Genomic DNA, 17388 nt, shown 5'->3' with positions numbered 1-17388 from the left:
CTATTTTTCCATAACAATTTATGGATGTGAATCCTGTAAAACTAATGCTGCTGACATGAGGAAAATTGAAGCTTTTTCAAATGTGGGACTGGCAGAGGCTCATGCATATCTCTTGGACATAAAAAAAAAGATGAATGCTTATGTTGGAAATACTGTTGGAGAGAACCAGATCCTGATGTTGGAAGTCAATGGATGCAAACTTAGGTACTTCTGCTCTCATTAATTGTGGACATAGAAATAACCTTGAGACAGTTTAGTTAGTATGGAGGGAATGGTGGAGGATCATCGTAGAGAGGATGACTGGGGAGAAGATCACTGGAAGGTCAGTTACTGAGTCCTCAAAGTTAGTGGTAGATTGTGAATGTTAGGATATAGATATTCAGGCCTCTCTGTAAAGGCCTATACTCTAAGAATTTAGGTGTATTCTTATCATTTGGTTAGTTAGAGGTATAAAAGAAAGAATGAAAATCACTGTTTGCCAATGTAAGGTCCTTCTCTTACTGTGACATTATGAGGCCCTGTTCTTAGGCTAAGGCCTTTGGCTAAGCAACAGAGGCAGCCATAAACTGGGAAGTTACCGGTCACCTCCTCACATTCCAAACTAGTCACATTGAAATAAGGTGCTATTGGGCTGTTAGGAATACAATCCTGTCCTGATAATGCCTATCACCTCCAGAGAAAGGGAAGTGCCTAGAAGATGTAAAAGGAAACTTAGTTTGATAGCATGCTGTCTGGCAAGAACTCACTTATCAATAGCTGGGATGTGAAATCCTCACTTCAGTATTGTTTTGTCATTATAGTTCCCACTTTGCTATTGTTTTTGTCTGTATAATCTCTGTCTGGTTCTGTGATTATCCCTGTCTGCTGCATAATTAATTTTGCTGGGTGTAAACTAATTAAGGTGGTGGGATATAATTGGTTACATAATCATGTTACAATATGTTAGGTTTGGTTAGTTAAATTTCAGGAAAACGATTGGTTAAGGTATAGCTAAGCAGAACTCAAGTTTTACTATATAGTCTGCAGTCAATCAGGGAGTGGGTGGGTAGGTGGAGGGGGGATGGAAACAGGGAATGGGGGTGGGGAAATTGGAATCATGTTTGGCTAAGGGTAGGAATGGGAACAGTGACACAGGTATAAGGCTCTGTGGTGTCAGAGCTGGGAAGGGGGATACTAAGGAAGGAAACTGGAATCACGCTTGCTGGAAGTTCACCCCAATAAACATCGAATTGTTTGCACCTTTGGACTTCAGGTATTGTTGCTCTCTGTTCGTGAGAGAAGGACCAGGGAAGTAAGTGGGTGAAGGAATAAGCCCCCTAACAGTGAAGGCTGCCAAAAATTCTGTAATAATGTCACCAATATTCAGATGTAAATAAATGGATTTATTTGATTGAAATAGAGCTATTTCCCGACTTGACAAGACCTCATGAGAGAATTTATTAATATTTGAGATCCTTGGGTGACAAGTATTATAAATACTATTAATTGATTTAAGCTGAAATTCCAAAATAGAATGGGATGGGAATGAGAGAGAAATTATAGTTACATTGTGGTGAAGTAAATGAGGAACAGAACAGTAGAATCATAGAACTTAAATGGAAAATGCCAATTATTATTACAACATACATTCAGTCCCTTACCACTGCCCAAATGTTTTGGTACATAAGAGTGGCAGATGTGGAGTGGGAGAGGAGAATAAAATTGTTGCAGTTTTGGTTTCTTGCCCCCTCTCAGTTCCAGAACTTTCTTCTGTGTCCTTAGATTCCAAACAAACATAATAGCCCTTTCATACCTTTACAATCCAGTGTGGCTAACTCATGCTGTTTTATTGGAAGTTGTGAGTATCTGGTGTCTTTTAAAGCCCCTGCTCCTGGACTAGTTGAAGATTGTGACCAAGGGCCTGGGATGGGCCACACTGAGAATGCCACAGTCAGGGCAGACAATTCTCCTCTTCTCTTCTGCCCCCCTCCCCCCCCCCCCAGGCGGTTTATTCTATAATTTAGATTCACCAAAGCCAGACATGTCCCTTTTAGGCATTCCAGCCTTTGCCTCTCATCTAGGCACCCCAATCTACTATAGTGAGAGATTATTGAAAACCCATTTCATCATACGTGAGGATCTTTCTAATCCCAAAGGATCAGACACATACCTCCAGGTCAATCTGAATATCACACAGTCAGCCAATCCTTAGTAAACTTAGTTTAGCCATTTATAGCTCTTTTATCAATAAAACTAATAGATCATATACAGACAAATGATTACAAAGTCCTTTATATCAGGTTTGAAGCAATGTTGGACTAGACTGCTAGCTTGTAAAGTCTCTCTGGTAGCTTTCAAAAGATTGGACGGTCCTCAGTCCATAGTTAAAGATGCTCCTTATTATTGTAAATCCACAGTCCAGGGAATTAGAGCAGGCAAGAGGCAAAATGGGGGTATCTCAGAGGTCATTTATACCCTCTGCTGTGTGCATAGAAATGTACTGTACCAAACACAGACCCCATATATATAAAGTTACTGGCCCAAGATGGAGTCCAGGGTCACATGAGCATATTACATGCCCTTAAATGTTTTGCTGAATCACAGGGGTTGGCCATTAGTTCTTCCTGAGGATGCCTCAGATAGCAAGGAACCATCTGGAGGGGATGAATTTCTTCAATGGCGCATTGTTAGAATGGAGTGTCCTCAATGGGCCATCATCACGTAGCTGTTTAGCCTTGATGCAAATCTATCTGAGGGGGTATTACTGAGGAATATGATCCATGTTTTAGATACAAGTATATAACCAATATTCATACCTTTAGATACAAAGATGATACACAGATTTAATCAGGTTAATCATACTTAGCAAATCATAACTTTTCCATTGATACCTTACATGACATATTCTGTACAAGACTTATGGAAACTGTGTAACAGTGATATAAAAGGCCTTAAAACCCTTATGATACTGTATGATTGATCTTTTTAAATAATAACACAAAAGGAAATTTCTAACTCCTGTGGTTGTAGTGAAAAGCTTGAAAATGTGAACCAAGTGTACCTTAAAGGCAAATAAAAAAACAGCAACCTTGAATGTGACTCTCTCCTCAGGGCCTTCCACACCTCTAAGCCCCTGTGTTACCCCTCAGCCTTAGCAAGAGTGAGCTTTGCAGGAGATTAGGCTGTGTGTCTGCTTTCCTGCCACACCAATCTGTCAATTTCACCTGCAAACTCCTCAAACCTCTGCCAGTCTTAATCTTGATTTGCAGGTAACCATCAGTGTAGTGTCCAGTCCCTCTCACTGTATGCTCATAGAAATTAAGTTTGCTGTCTCCAAAGAGATGGACAACGCATCAGCCTATTAGTTTAGCTGAAGACTCACACTTTACGTCAGTCTAACAGCACTGAGGTAGTTTACCATAAAAATAACTTTATTATTAATAAAGAGTGGCTATTTAAGTGATATTAATCAAGAGACAAGTATGGTTACAAACTAAACAAAACATACTTTCTAGTGCCAAAAATTTAAGTTTAGCAAGGTACAATCATTGCCTAAGCAGTTTTCTCACTTACATCCAGTTACTAGCAACTCTAGCCCTCCTTGCCCTAGGATCCAACTTTCACAGGAATCAGAGAACCCTGTCTCCTTTTGTTTCTTAAGTGACAGACAACTAGAATGACTTTTTTGCTTCCCCTTATATTTTTCAAAGGCTATTGTCTTTATCTTAGGAGCCAGGAAGACATAGACTTTAAGACGAGAAAGGAGCATCGTGATCATCTAGTCTGACTTACTGCACATTGCAGGCCATAGATTCTTGCCTACCCCCTTCTGGCATAGACCCAGGACCTCTGGCTGACTTACTGAAGTCCTCAAATCATGATTTAAAGACTTCAAGGGAATCCACCATTTATTTTTCTTTAAACCAGTAAGTGCCCCGTGCTGCAGAAGAAGGCGAAATACCCACAGGCTTTCTGCCAATCTGACCTGAAGGAAATTTCCTTCCTGACTCCAAATAGGGCCATCACCCTGAGCATGTGGGCAAGACTTACCAGCCAGACACTTGTGGAAGAGTTTGCTGTAGTAACTCAGAATCCTTCCCAGCTAGTGCCCCATCTCCAACCATGCAGGATATATGCTGCTAGCAGTTGCACATGGGCCGCATGTCATTGTAGGCAGTCTCATCAGAGCATCCCCTCCATAAACTTATCAAGCTCAGTCTTGAAGCCAGTTAGGTCTTTTTGCTCTTATTGCTCCCCTTGGAAGGCTGTTCCAGAACTTCACTTCTCTGATGGTTAAAAATCTTTGCCTAATTTCAAGCCTAAACTTGTTGATGTCAGTTTATATCCATTTATTGTTATGTTCACATTGGTGCTTAACTTAAATACCAGGAAGGGAGTTATTTATCTCTGATGTATTTATAGACAGCAATCATATCTCCCCTGAGTCTTTGTTTGGTTAGGCTAAACAGGCAAAGCTGCTTGAGTTTCTTCTCATAACATAGGTTTTTGATTCCTCTGCTCATCTTAGTAGCCCTTCTCTGCACCTGTTCCAGTTTGAATTTATCTTTTGCTCCCACTTCCTGGGGGGTGCAGACTGTCCTCTGGTGTGCTCGCTAAGCCGTTTCCTCCTGTTTTCTCTGCTACTACTTAGCTTCAATGCTTTGTTTATCTTGTATGTAAAATGTACTTTCATTGTCCTCTGCCTGTAAATCAAGCCAGGCAGACAGGCAAATTACCATTCATACGTCTAGGACAGACTTGATTTATGTGTTGCTTCCGCAATACATTTTAAGAACATAGTTCTAGCACACATACACAATTCTTTATACATAATGTGTACATGCATCACACAATGCTATTGCTGCCCTATGTGTCATTAGTTTACATTTGATACCTTTTACAAAATACCTTCTGGAAACATATTATGACTAAGGTTAAGATTTTGTTATGGTTATTTTTAGTAAAAGTCACAGACAGGTCATGGGCAATAAACAAAAAATCATGGAGGCCGGCCCGTCCATGACTTTCCTAGCCCTGCTTCCTGCTTATTTTTTAGTAAAGGGGGAGGGACTGAAAGACCAAGTCCCCCTTTATGGCAGGGGTGTATAGCCCTGCCTCCAGCAGCAGCAGCCCCCGCCCTCTACCCCCTTGGGTGCACAGCCCCTCTCCAGATCTGGTGGCAGCTGCAAGATGGGTGCGTAGCCCCTGCCAGGCCCTGGACGAGAAGCGAACGGCCCTGGGAACGAGGAGGGTGCACAGCCCCTGCCAAGCCCAGGACTGGGGTGCATGGGCACTGGTACAGCGCTACACCCGCAAGCCTGGGATGCTGCGGGGCTGGGTTGCACAGCCCAGCTGTAGCCCCTGGTGGAAGGCAGCCCTGCTGGCAGACCCTGACAAGCCTTGGACACTGTGGGGCTAAGGCACACAGCTCCACCTGCAGCCCCCAAGCCTGTGGGCCTGGGTTGCAGTGCCCCGGCTGCAGCCCCTGACGGAAGGCAGCCCCGGCTGCAGCCCCCACCAAGCCCAGGTCCCCAGGACTGGGGCACACAGCTCCTGCTTCAGCCCTGCACCCCACCAAGCTTGGGACGCCACGTGACTGGGGCGCATGGCCCTGGCTGCAGCCCCTGGCAGAAGCTGCCAGGCAGGGGCTGCAGCGTCCTCCTGGTTCCAGCCCCAATTGCAGTGCAGGGGTGCACAGTCCCCCCTCCGCCTCCTGAAGCCTTAGAAGTCACGGAATCCATTACCCCCGTGACTAAATCGTAGCCAGGCTGCCACAGGGTGTTTGGGATAGTAATGAGTGTGGCATTGTGTGCTATGAGTTAGACGAGAGTGGGCCCTGTGTCAGTGAGCAGGGAGGGGCTCTTAGGGTCACACGTCTTGTGGTTGTAGCAAAAAGCTTGAAAATGCGAACCCAGTGCATTTTAAAGGTAAATAAAAAAAGAGTCTGAGCATCTTTCTTGTAAAACGACCAGTCTTGATGGATGGACTCATGAGTTTTGAACATGTAGCAAGAGGGCTGAGCTCTGCCTTTCTCCAGCCGCCTCCCTGAGGGGATCCCAGAGCACCAGAAGCATAAGTGGCTTTGCCCTTGTCCAGGGTCCCCAAATCCCTCTCCCGGGCAGTGGCGCTGTCCGCTCAGAGCTGACTGCAACGGGACGCACAGCAATATTCCCGCCTTCTCCTGCCCTTGTTCCTCTCTTTGCCTCTGCTAGTTCCCGCCGGTGGCACGGGCCCGCACCGGCGCCTGCTCGGGGAACACGGGCTGTGCCCCCGCGCACGCTAATCAGAGGGGTGAGTGGCGCCTCCCCTGAGCGGCGACGGCTGCTGCTCCCAGCAGGGGCTTGCGGCAGCAGTTCGCGCCTCCACGCTGCAGGGGGCGCTGCGGGCTTCAGGCGCAGCCGTTCGGCTGAGCTGATGTCGCTCCTTGCACTCGCCGCCTCCTCGATGCTGCATCAGGAAGTTGGGGTCTCGCTTTTGGCGGCAGCTCCCGCCGCCGCGGCCGGAGCCGGCTTGAGACTTGACGCAGTCCCCGCCCCCCCCTTACCCCATTATCCAATCAGCGGCCCCACCACCCTCCTCCTAACCCGACGCTGCCGGCTTCCGTGCCGGGGCTACTGTCTCTTTAAGGAAACGACGCCGTTCCTCATTGGTTGGCTAAGGCCGCCGTGGCTGCTTTTCAAGCAGGGGAGCGAGGAAGCGCGCGCGTGCTTGGGAGCGAGCGCGAGCCGGGGGCTGTTGCCGGGAGCGGAGCGCGGGGCTTTACCTGGGCGGCTGCACCTTAAGGGAGGAGCCGCTCAGGGGACGCGGAAATGCACCAGCGCCCGGCAGCAGCCTGGGCAGACCCCGCTCCCTTGCAGTAGCCCTGTTTCCAACTCTTCATCCTTGGTCTAGGCAGCACCTTGCAGCCACTGCCCCTGCCAGCCCCGCTCCCCGTTTAGCACCAGCAGCCTACTGCCCTGCTCCTCCCACGAGCGGCAGCTTCGCAGGTCCTTCCCTTATCGTCTTTACTCCCTGCTCCACCTCTTGCACCTTGGTCACGGTCTCCTCCCCACTCCTCCTAAACCGCAGTACCGGCAACCGGGTCCCTCCCCTCCAGGTTTATGGCACAGGACGCCTGCCCCAGCTCTGCACTCGCTGTAGAGGACTGTGCAGACATGAATCCCAGGAAGGTGGCTCTCATCACGGGCATCACTGGCCAAGTAAGTTTGGGGGCGGGGGGCGAAGAGTACAAATGTAATTGCTTCTTTCTTATACCCCAGTCGTTAGGTAAGGCCAGGGGTTAGTGACCCATGTGGGTTGCCTCTCTCTACACGTATCTCCTTGATTGTTAGCTAACTTCAGTAAACTGTGTAATGCCACACTGATGCGTGTGTATCAGCTCCGTGTCGTGCATCAGTATATATTGCATTGATACCCCACTTGAAATAAGGACTGCTATTACTTACCAAACCATATTTGGCCCAACTTCATCCTTAACTGATATTGACTGAAGAGAGGAAAGAAATATTTGCAACTGGTATGTGTTAGTCTCTAAGGTACCACAAGTACTCTTTTTCTTTTTGCGAATACAGACTGACACGGCTGCTACTCTGAAACCTATGTAAGAATAGTGTCTCATCTCCCGTTTTCTATAGTTTTACAAATTTAAGTACAGCACATCCTGTGCTATTTACATGCAAAAGTGAGGTCACTTGGCTCTTAATATACAGTTTATCTGACGTTTCAGAGTAGCAGCCGTGTTAGTCTGTAGTCACAAAAAGAAAAGGAGGACTTGTGGCACCTTAGAGACTAACAAATTTATTTGAGCATAAGCTTTTGTGAGCTACAGCTCACTTCATCGGATGCATTCAGTGGAAAATACAGTGGGGAGATTTATATATATAGAGAACATGAAACAATGGGTGTTACCATACACACTGTAACAAGAGTGATCACTTAAGGTGAGCTATTACAAGCAGGAGAGCGGGGGGGGGGGAGGGCGGAAGGAACCTTTTTGTAGTGATAATCAAGGTGGGCCATTTCCAGCAGTTGACAAGAACTTCTGAGGAACAGTGTGGGGTGGGGAATAAACATGGGGAAATAGTTTTACTTTGTGTAATGACCCATCCACTCCCATACAAGACACAATTCTTAATTGTATGTTTAATTCTCATATTAGTGGTTAAAACTTTAAAATTTTGGATCAAGATTTTATCATATTTGGGGAAAAAAGCAAGCTTTTTACAAAAGTCAATACACATGAGCTAATAACGTAACTGAAGCTGGATGTTCAAGTGTTTGCAACCCAGTGCAACAACAGGAACTGAATGGTGAAACTGACATTTATTGTCTAAGCTGTGAGAAATACAAAAGGGAAAAACACAAATAGTGACAATTGACCAAAGGTGGAATTTGCCTGCAGAACACTGTCATTGAGGAAAGATTGGGCTTTAGTGAGAATATACTTGAAGAGTGGCGTTACCTTCTAATGACACACCTTTTACCCAAAATGCATTCCTTTGATGTAGCACAGCTAGATCTTTTACAGGCCTTAGTCAGTGGAACTCATTAGATTCCAGAGGATGGACCATCAGAACCTATTCTTCTGCCTAGCTGAGAGTGGAGGCCTGGAGTGAAGGCCTGAGCCTTACTGTCAAAAGGCCCAACTTTCAATGACTTACCTCCATTCCCAAAAATAAGATGTAGCAAGTAGAAGGCTCTGTGAGGTGGAGCCAGTAACTACTTGGGAAAGGGTCGTAGTGACCATACAACCCTGAGCGAACCGGCAGGAGGAGTTGATGGTGTGGATATTGAGGCCATCTTTGATACTTAAACCAAATGGTGGAAAGGCCCCTATAGAGAGGAATTATCTGAGCTCAAGTAGGGTGTCATACAGCCAGATATGTGCCTTGTTCTTAGTCAAATCACAGTACTGACTTGTACCTGCTAACTTTGCATTTGATAACACAAAGTGAAGAGTAGGGTCACTGTTAGCCTACACCACGCACCCCTGAAAAGAGAACCTCTGAAACAGCTAGTGGCACTGCAGAGTGCTGTGATCTGTCTGATTCCAAGGTCTCGATATTCCTTATTTCCACTCTTGCACCACTACAGCAAAAGAGAGGCTCAAATCTTTACAACCATTGTATATGCCAAATGCTATACACCCAGCTCATTTCAGTGCTGCTCACCCTTTTTGGTCACCGTGAAGTGAACATCGAAAGGAGGCAATTGCTGCAGTTGGATTGCTAATTTTTTTTCTTTTAACCACATGAGCACTGGTTTGTGTCAGGATTGCTTGTGAGTGATGAGCATGGTGCTTTGTTTCATTTAGGAAAAAACATTATGAACTTGATTTATGCCCACTTCAGATCCCCTTTACTTTGCCGTAGCAGATGTTTGCGAAAATGAATGTAAGTTAATAAGAATGAAATATAGTTTTTGATTAGAATGGTTGGAAAGAAACTTTTATAAAGACAAGCAAAGGGACAACATCAGAAAGTTTAAAAGCCTAACATTTTGCAAGTTTATTGAGAAAAATTTAAGCGGTTAATCAAATATTGGTGCAAGAAACAATCACTTCTCTTTGGGTGTTCGCTCCTTTTAATGTCACCAGCTTGCTTTTATAAGTCAGGAAGCCTTCAGAGCAGCACTTCTCCTTCTCCTCCTCCCTTTCCCTTATCTCTGAATTCTTGAAGCATTTTCATGGGCTGGTGAGGAGAACTTGTTATACACCTGCAGAGTGTGAGTTGGTGTACGCTTGAGAGATGAATGGAGAGAAATGTCAAAGGCTGCTGCAATAGGAATAAAGTTTTTGCCTTGACGGGCAAAGGATTGCTTTTCCATGTAAGAATGAGGGAACATTGTCTTAACTTGGTGGCCAGGTGTAGCTTTGCAGGTAAAATGTTATCACTTTCCCCATTGAAACAAACTTCCTTACAGTTGAAACTTGATACAGAGCTCCTTTATGGCTGCTAATTATTGGATCTAAATTGAGGTGCCTAGAGCTAGATTTTTCCCTGCCAGAGATGTTGAATGCCTGTGACTCCAGTTGAAATATTGGGAGCTGAGAGTTCTCAGCATTTTGGAATGTCCATCTCTAGTTGAACACCAAAACTAGTGGGAGATTTTGCAAAAACTGGCTTAGGTGGCTTATCCAAACCCGTATAACAGGCTAATGATAGAGTTGGCAATAAAACCCTAATACATAGTCCCTTGTTCTGTGCACTAGATATTGCTGCCTTGTAGAAGGAAGTTTGTAGAGTTGCAGCAAAAGCTATAATCCTTAGGAGTCTTTTAATACAAATAGGTGTGTCTGAGTCTTTGGTTATAGCAATCCTTATACCAGAAAGTGTGAGCCCTATTCTGAGAGTAGAGCTGGACAGAACAAAAATGTTGCAGAATTCCTCTTCACTGTGCCTTGGCCTCCTTTTTGGAATTGTTGCAGAATAGGTAAATTCATCTGGCATCATGATAACTTTCTGGCAGGCTCCTTTGGGAGACATCCTTCCAAACTACCCTTCTGTTCCAGTCTGCTGTGTATGTAGTAGTGTAAGAAACACCCATTGAGAGAGACATGAGGCTTGCAGCTTCTCTAAGAGCTCAAAAATAAGAACAAATGCTGGTCTTGACAGTCTAAATAGCATGACCTTGCCCATATCATCTCACTTTCATAAGCTTGCATCTGGCAACATTGTCGCCATAAAGGTGGGCTAATAAATATACATGTTAGGTAGCAGTGCTTGGGTAATCCAACCTGGTATTTACAGGAAACTTTCCTTTACCCTAAATGCTTTTCCTCAGTTTAAATAATTGCCCCCAAACCCAACAAACTGTTAATGTCCAGTAGGGGACAATCAGTGACACATGATGCAGTTAACATTTCCACTTCTTTGTGAGTACATTCTTGTCATCCTTGTAAACAGGACACAAATGTAGAGGACACAAATTGGAAACAGTGGATTGCCAGAGATTTATAAGGTGTCAGGTAACCTTGTGAAGAACAAAGAGAATAAAGGACTTGCCCAGGACTTGTCATGTTTAACACTAGGGGGGGATGATTTGGGAAGGTGAATGCCTGCCAAAGCACACAACCCCAAAACATACCTAGATATTTCTAGTATTTCTGAAACTGCATGGAGGAGCAGCAGCAGCCTCTTCCCTTTCTCCTTGCATCCAACCCCCCAAAGAGGGGAAAATCCTTCTTATTTCCTCTGGCCTGTTGCGCTGTTCCTTTGTGTTTGATCTTCTTCCTCTCTGGGTGTCTCTCCCAAGCCTCTCCAGTCCTTCAAGCTTTTTGCTTCTGGGATTTAGAAACTGGGTAGCTTCCCTATCCTTCTGCATAATTAGGTGGCTCAAACCAATTGATGCCAAGCAGATCTTGGCACTAAGTACTTATCAGTCTGGCTGATTGAGTTTCACAGGGAAACTTCTAACTAGCAACTCCTCAAAAGAGGTGTTTGGAGCAGTCACAGGATTGAAGTTATCCTATGTGCCCCTCCTGTTGCCCAGGCCCTTCTTCCTCCCAGGATCAGTGTTCTGTTAGCCTCACCTACCCCATCGTGGGAATTCCATACCTCTGTGAGACTCAGTCTCTCAAGAATCACGGTAATGGAGCTAGGAATTCTTTTCCACTCTTTTCCCCTCTTTTCCACTCTTTCCCCGTCCCTACGCCACCCTCCCCCAACCAAACAAAAACCTGTATCCTCTTCAGGCACCTTTTGAGCCCAGGATAGATGAGATTTTCTTCCTCTTAGTCAAACTCAGGTTTAGTTCAGAAGGTTGCAGTTCCCTGGGCCTAAAGGACTGCGGCAGCATGAAACAGGATCATCAGTCCAGTGTCCAGATTGTTCCCCTTCCACAAATGCAACTTAGTGGTAAGACCAAAATTCCTTGCACTCTGCAACAGACATGAATGTGTCCCTCTGCAAAACTGTTAGGTAGGCTTCCTTTTGTGCTGTGTATGCTGTGTGCTGCAAGGTAAAATTTGAGTTTTATGTTTCACATCAGCTCTTTTTCTCACTTACTCTCTCTCTCTCTGCAGGACAGAGTGAAGTGGCTGTGGAGAGACTAGTAGGGTGTTGGCAGTGGGGGGGGGGGAGAGGATTTTTTAATTTTTAATTTTTTTTCAAATAAAATGGGTTATAGCAGGTAGTATTTAGAGCCCCTCTTTGTAAAAGTACTCAAACATCCCAGCTATTGTAGCTCTAAATTTTCCAGGTAGTATAGGTCTAATCTGAATTGGGAACATAGCATATGTATATTACCCTGTGTATCTGAGTCGGGGTCTCTTTCTCTCGTTACTCCTTAGCCAAATCAAAAATTGAAGATTTGTCTTCATTAATCCAGTTCCCCCACTTCATCACACAGCTGATTATTTTTCCCGGCAACTTTCTGGCTCTTCCTTATACTGGACTCCTATATACTAGTTGAGATGCTCTTATTTCTGCCTGGTCTAGGCCTTCAAACAATTAGGCAAAGATGTTGGAGGTAAAGGAGAAAGTAGTGGTATCGGAGCCTGCGTCCTTCTTGCCTTATTTCTGAAAAGTCACTGTAGCCTGTGGTTGCATGTGAGGTTGGGGGAGGTGGAACAGGGGACATAAGCATAGTCCTTACAAAAGCTTTGTTTACCATAGGTTAAGATCCTTTGTTAAAATTACTAGGCAGATTGCTGCAACTCTATTAAAATCTGTTTGATTTCTTTTGCCACTCCTGCTTTCTACATGCATTGTTGAGCAGGCACATTTCCTCCCACGCAGATTAATTATTGCAGCTATTTATATGTGCATGCTAGAACTTGTATTTGCTGCACCTGCTCTGTAGATGGAGGACTTCCTTTTCTGGGAGTGCCCACCTGGCATCTTTTGCTGGAGCTAAAGTCTTAAATTAAAACAAAGAAAAATGGAAAATATACAGTATGTCATAAACCAAAAAAACCATAAAATCATAAATCAAAAATAAGACAAGTTGGTTGATTTTCTGAGATCAGGGTCTAGTTTAGTTCTAGGTTGCTTTGAGCAGTAGTTAGCCTTTTATTCTTAACTTGATTTAAGGTTGTTTTAGAATAATGGTATAACTTGTAGGTCTGGATTAGTTGCATAATTTAATTGGAACATCGATATTAAAGAGACTGACACAGTGTATGGACAACAAATATAACAGGTACACGATAAGCAAATTCTCTGATCTAGCTGGTTTGTCAGCTACAGGAATGTACTTCCTTTGGGCAAAGGATGCTGCAGGTCTTGGCTTTTTTCCTAGTGAGGTTACTAAAGTAGTTGAGTGTAGATAAACTTGTTTGTCAGGTAAAAGTGTGGTGGCTGTAGTATATTTGAACAGTGGGTTGGGAGGGGAAATAAACCTTTGTCGTTACTGTACACAGTAAGTAATGGAAAATAGTGCAGATTTTTTTTGCAAGTTTTGCACTTATGATCTGGCCTACTCATCTGTTTCCCTTGAAATGCCACGTAACAGTTTTCACTGGCTGCAGTGAAATCTAGCTTAGAGGAAAGAGCTCTTTCTCAGTAGCTCCTCTGTCCCTAAAAGTGCCCAGATGCAAGCTAATGCTATGGAGAGAGTCAATGGGGGAAAAAATTGTGGCTCTAACTACTTCATGTACTTCACCTCCCTCCCCTCTGGATAATAAGTATTCAGCTTTGTTGTCTTCTGGTATTTCCTCTCTATCTTGAAGAGATGGCTTGTCTTCACGCATTCCACTGTCCTGGGTGGGTATGCACTACTCTCTCTTTCTAATGAGTTGGTTCTGCCAGAATAGGGTTTAGGCACATGATTAACAGATGGTGTGCTGTCAGTTTCAGTTCTCTACCTGTTCTGGCATTTCTCATGAGCGTTAGTCACTTCATTTTTGAAGCACTGTGTCCATCTATGACACTATATAAATAAGAATAAGTTGAAGGAAATCCTGTGCATCAGTCCCTAAATTGTAATGACTGAGTCTGTCATTACTAGTAATGCTTCACCACTTTTTTTTCATGTTCTGCTTCATGAAATGAGTGAACCTCTCTAGGGACATGGAAATGTAAGACTGGTATGCATAGAAGGAAAGGAAGTGCCAAATAATGCAAGGAATATCTGTGCATACTCCCCTTCCAGTTCTTTCAGATACTTGCTTTCTACTTTGGAGGCTCTTCTGCTGCTAGCAAATACATGCTCCCTGGACTCTCTACCAGCTGTCCTTTCCTCCTTGTCTCACATTCACGTGCTCTTGCCAGTACGGAAACCAGAACTGCATGACTCCTGCAACGCTAGTCTTGAGCCTCCACGTTTGAAGGTTAATCTATCAGTAGTCACACTGCAGTGGTTCTGTGGTGCTACCAAATTAAACTTCCATTTGTCTTGCATATGATTCGGAATATCTTTTTTTGGTATTTTTATTAGATTGCCAAGGGATATTTGTCAGTGGTGCGGGTGACGGAATGCATGGGTTTTTTCCTGCTGTTACTTCCCTCAGTGCTCCCTATCAGAAGAATTGATGCAGAATTGCCTTCTTGCATTTGGTGTGTTACAGGGAAGCCTAACCATTCTTTTCCTTCATGCCCCACTAATACAAAAGCTGTATTTGTAATGTTTTTTGCATTTCAGAGAGGAATTTATAGTACTAATGGGGCTGGCACAGTCTTTCCCTTAATGTCTTATACAGCACTGAGCACATTGTCAGCACTAAACAGATTCTTTTTCTCCAAAGGCTGTATCAGACTTGCATTATTTAGTTATATCAAATGCAGCAAGCATTTAATAATACAATATTAGCCCTGGGATTTTAATTGTATGAAAGTCAGGATACTTATATATGCAATACAGTTGTCTTTCAGTATGTTCATACCTAACCTATGTGTGCGAAAGTACAGAATGCCATACTGTCTCAGGGCGTCTGGCCTCTGTGAATGAATTAGGTCTAGCTCCCTTGTGCCTGAACAGGTCTTCTACTTTGGCCAGTGAAGAGCAAAGTCCAGCACCTGGGAGCTAAAAAGGAGCAGGAATCTGGCAGGGGGGGAGCTTTGGTGAGAGTTAGTCGGGAGGAGGTGTCTGGGGAAAGCTGCAGAGAGCAGAAAGCTCTACAGGCTCTCCCTGGGAAGAGAGGGGAATGAACAGGAAGCAGTGGAGGGGCCAGCCAGCTGTTCTTCCTGAGCCAGAGAGCGCCAACACCATAGAAGGGTGGACAGGGCTGACGTCTAAGACCAGTGGAGGGTGATGCCTGATGGCTCTCGGAACCAGAGTGCCGAAGCCAGGGGGCCAGACAGGGCACTGCTGGAGAGTCTGGTTGCGGTGAGGGATGCCAGGGCTGTATTTGGTGGATTGCAGTGTTGGGAATCATTATATGCACTGGGCTTTATTTTGCAATAAATTAAGACCACAAGGGCTGTTTGCACATAGAAAGACTCTTTGGACTATTTATGGGGACTTAGTAGGAGGGAAACTGAGGCGGGGTGCATATCTTGCTGGGGCCTGCAGGTGGAGAGTGCTCTAGGTGTGGGTGCCATGTGTCATGCCCGTATGGAAAAGATACATTTTACTTTAGAGGTATTTACAAAATATTACATCCTATTACACTTTGCTCATATGGGCATGGTCTGTACTAACCATTTTTTGGATGTGTCCTGCTATTTGTGTGACCACTGGTTGGAACACTTACGTAGACAGGGTTGGTTGTCTTTACTATGCTTGTCTAGATCTACTCTGACTAAGGATTATCAATGACTTTTTCTTTTTAATTACCTGGTCGTTAAAGTTTGAAAGTTTCATTCCTGTAGGATTCTTCAGTATGTGCAGTGAAATTGAACAGAAAGTATTGTTAATTTTGGACTATTGTTTGGGTAACTTCTAAGTAGCAGGAAAGGCACTGGAGCTGTGGCTATGCAGACTCATAAGGAGAATGTTTCTTCCATTTGTTTGCACTTGATTCACAGTTCTAAGGTTATATTTCACAGCTGCAAATACTAAAATCTCTTACATAAATGTGAGCTTAATTCTCTTGACATTAGGGGCTTGGCCCCCCACAAACCGAATAAGCAGCTGAGACCGTTCTGTTTGTTGGTGGCTTGGTAAAGGCCAAGAGGCTGTAATCAACTCTTGGAGCCTTGATAAGCTCCTGTTCTTTCAGTTCTCTGTGAGTAATTGCTCTCTGGTGGTGAGGAGCTGAGATAATCAGGGAGACTTGGTGTACAAGGTAACTTGCTAGGTGACCTCCAGAGTTGTGAACAAAAGACAGCTAACCAAAATGTTTCAGTGAGTTGAGAGAGGTAGTGTGTCGTTCAGGTCTACGTGCAATTTCAAGATGGCCAAAGGTGGAACAGTAGTCGTGACCTGCAACAGATGTGCCATGTTTTTCCAGCCTGAAGCCAGAAGGGACTTCCTGTTCATAAATTTGGTGGTCCAGGTATTACTGAAACCTGGTGTGATGGTGATGAACCTAATGAGGGCTCAGAGAAGAGCCATGAGAATGATTAAATCGTTTGAAAACCTGCCTTAGATTGAGCTCCTTCAGTCTATCCACTATATCTAGCTTAACATAGAATATTAAGGGGTGACTTGATTACATCTTAAAAACACCCATATGGGACCAAATAGTTAACAATGGGCTCCTCAGTCTAGCTAGAACATGATCCAATGTTTGGAAGTTGAAGCTTAACAAATTCAGACTGGAAATAAGGCATACACTTTTTAACAGTGAGAATAATTAACCATTGGAAGAATTTACTGGGGTTGTGGTGTATTCTTTGTTACTGACAATTTTTAGTGAATTTAAATGTGAATGTTTTTTCCAAAAGAAATCCTCTAGGAATTGGGGCAGTTTTACTGCCTCTGTTATATAGGAAGTCAGACTGAGTTGTCTCTTCTGGCCTTGGAATCTGACACTATGAGCCTTTAAGAAAAGCTTCATACTTATCCCTTGGAGACTTTATGATCACAGCATGGTATCTGTTCATAAATGATTGCTCTTTTTAATCACTAACATACAGTGATTGCCATTAAGCTGCAGTTTTCATGCAATTTTAATATTATTGCAACCACTTTTATTCCACTGCACAATGCAACTACTTCCTTCAGATTTTGCAGAGCTAAAATAGTTTGAGTTTAGATGAAGAATCAGAAGTTAAAGGTAAACTTTGAAGAAATTCACAAGATACTGATAAGAGTTTAAGAATGGAATAACCATCTTAACGTTAACTGTGTATCTAATATACCCCTGTCTATAATACCATGTGTGCAAGTAAAACTTTTGTGCTCTAGCATTAGTAGTGCGTCATGCTCTGACGAAGAGCTGTGTGTAAGCTTGAAAACTTGTGGCTCACCAACAGAAGTTGGTGCAATAAAAGGTATATTACCCATCTCGTCTCTCTTCATATTCTATAGTCCAATATCCAGTAAGATTACCAGTACAAGTAGTGTTATATATATATTTTAAAATTG

At 44.0% G+C, this 17388-nt stretch overlaps 1 protein-coding gene across 2 annotated transcripts in view; it reads left to right on the top strand.

The window, feature by feature from the left end:
* The first annotated feature begins 6610 nt into the window (after positions 1-6610).
* GMDS (GDP-mannose 4,6-dehydratase) overlaps positions 6611-17388 on the top strand; it is a 551250-nt gene continuing 540472 nt past the window's right edge. The window contains exon 1 of one of the 2 annotated variants that reach the window (XM_077809143.1): positions 6611-7178. Coding sequence is in view for 1 of the 2 variants with exons in the window: in XM_077809142.1 (XP_077665268.1) it covers positions 7080-7178 (99 nt within the window). In the remaining variant the exon portion in view is untranslated. The remainder of the gene's footprint in view (positions 7179-17388) is intronic. The other variant, XM_077809142.1, reaches the window with a different exon arrangement.

The sequence above is a fragment of the Eretmochelys imbricata genome, chromosome 2 (assembly GCF_965152235.1).
Source record: "Eretmochelys imbricata isolate rEreImb1 chromosome 2, rEreImb1.hap1, whole genome shotgun sequence".
NCBI lineage: Eukaryota > Metazoa > Chordata > Testudines > Cheloniidae > Eretmochelys > Eretmochelys imbricata.
The sequence above is the reverse complement of the archived record's forward strand: the minus strand, read 5'-3'. Positions and strand labels throughout refer to the sequence as shown.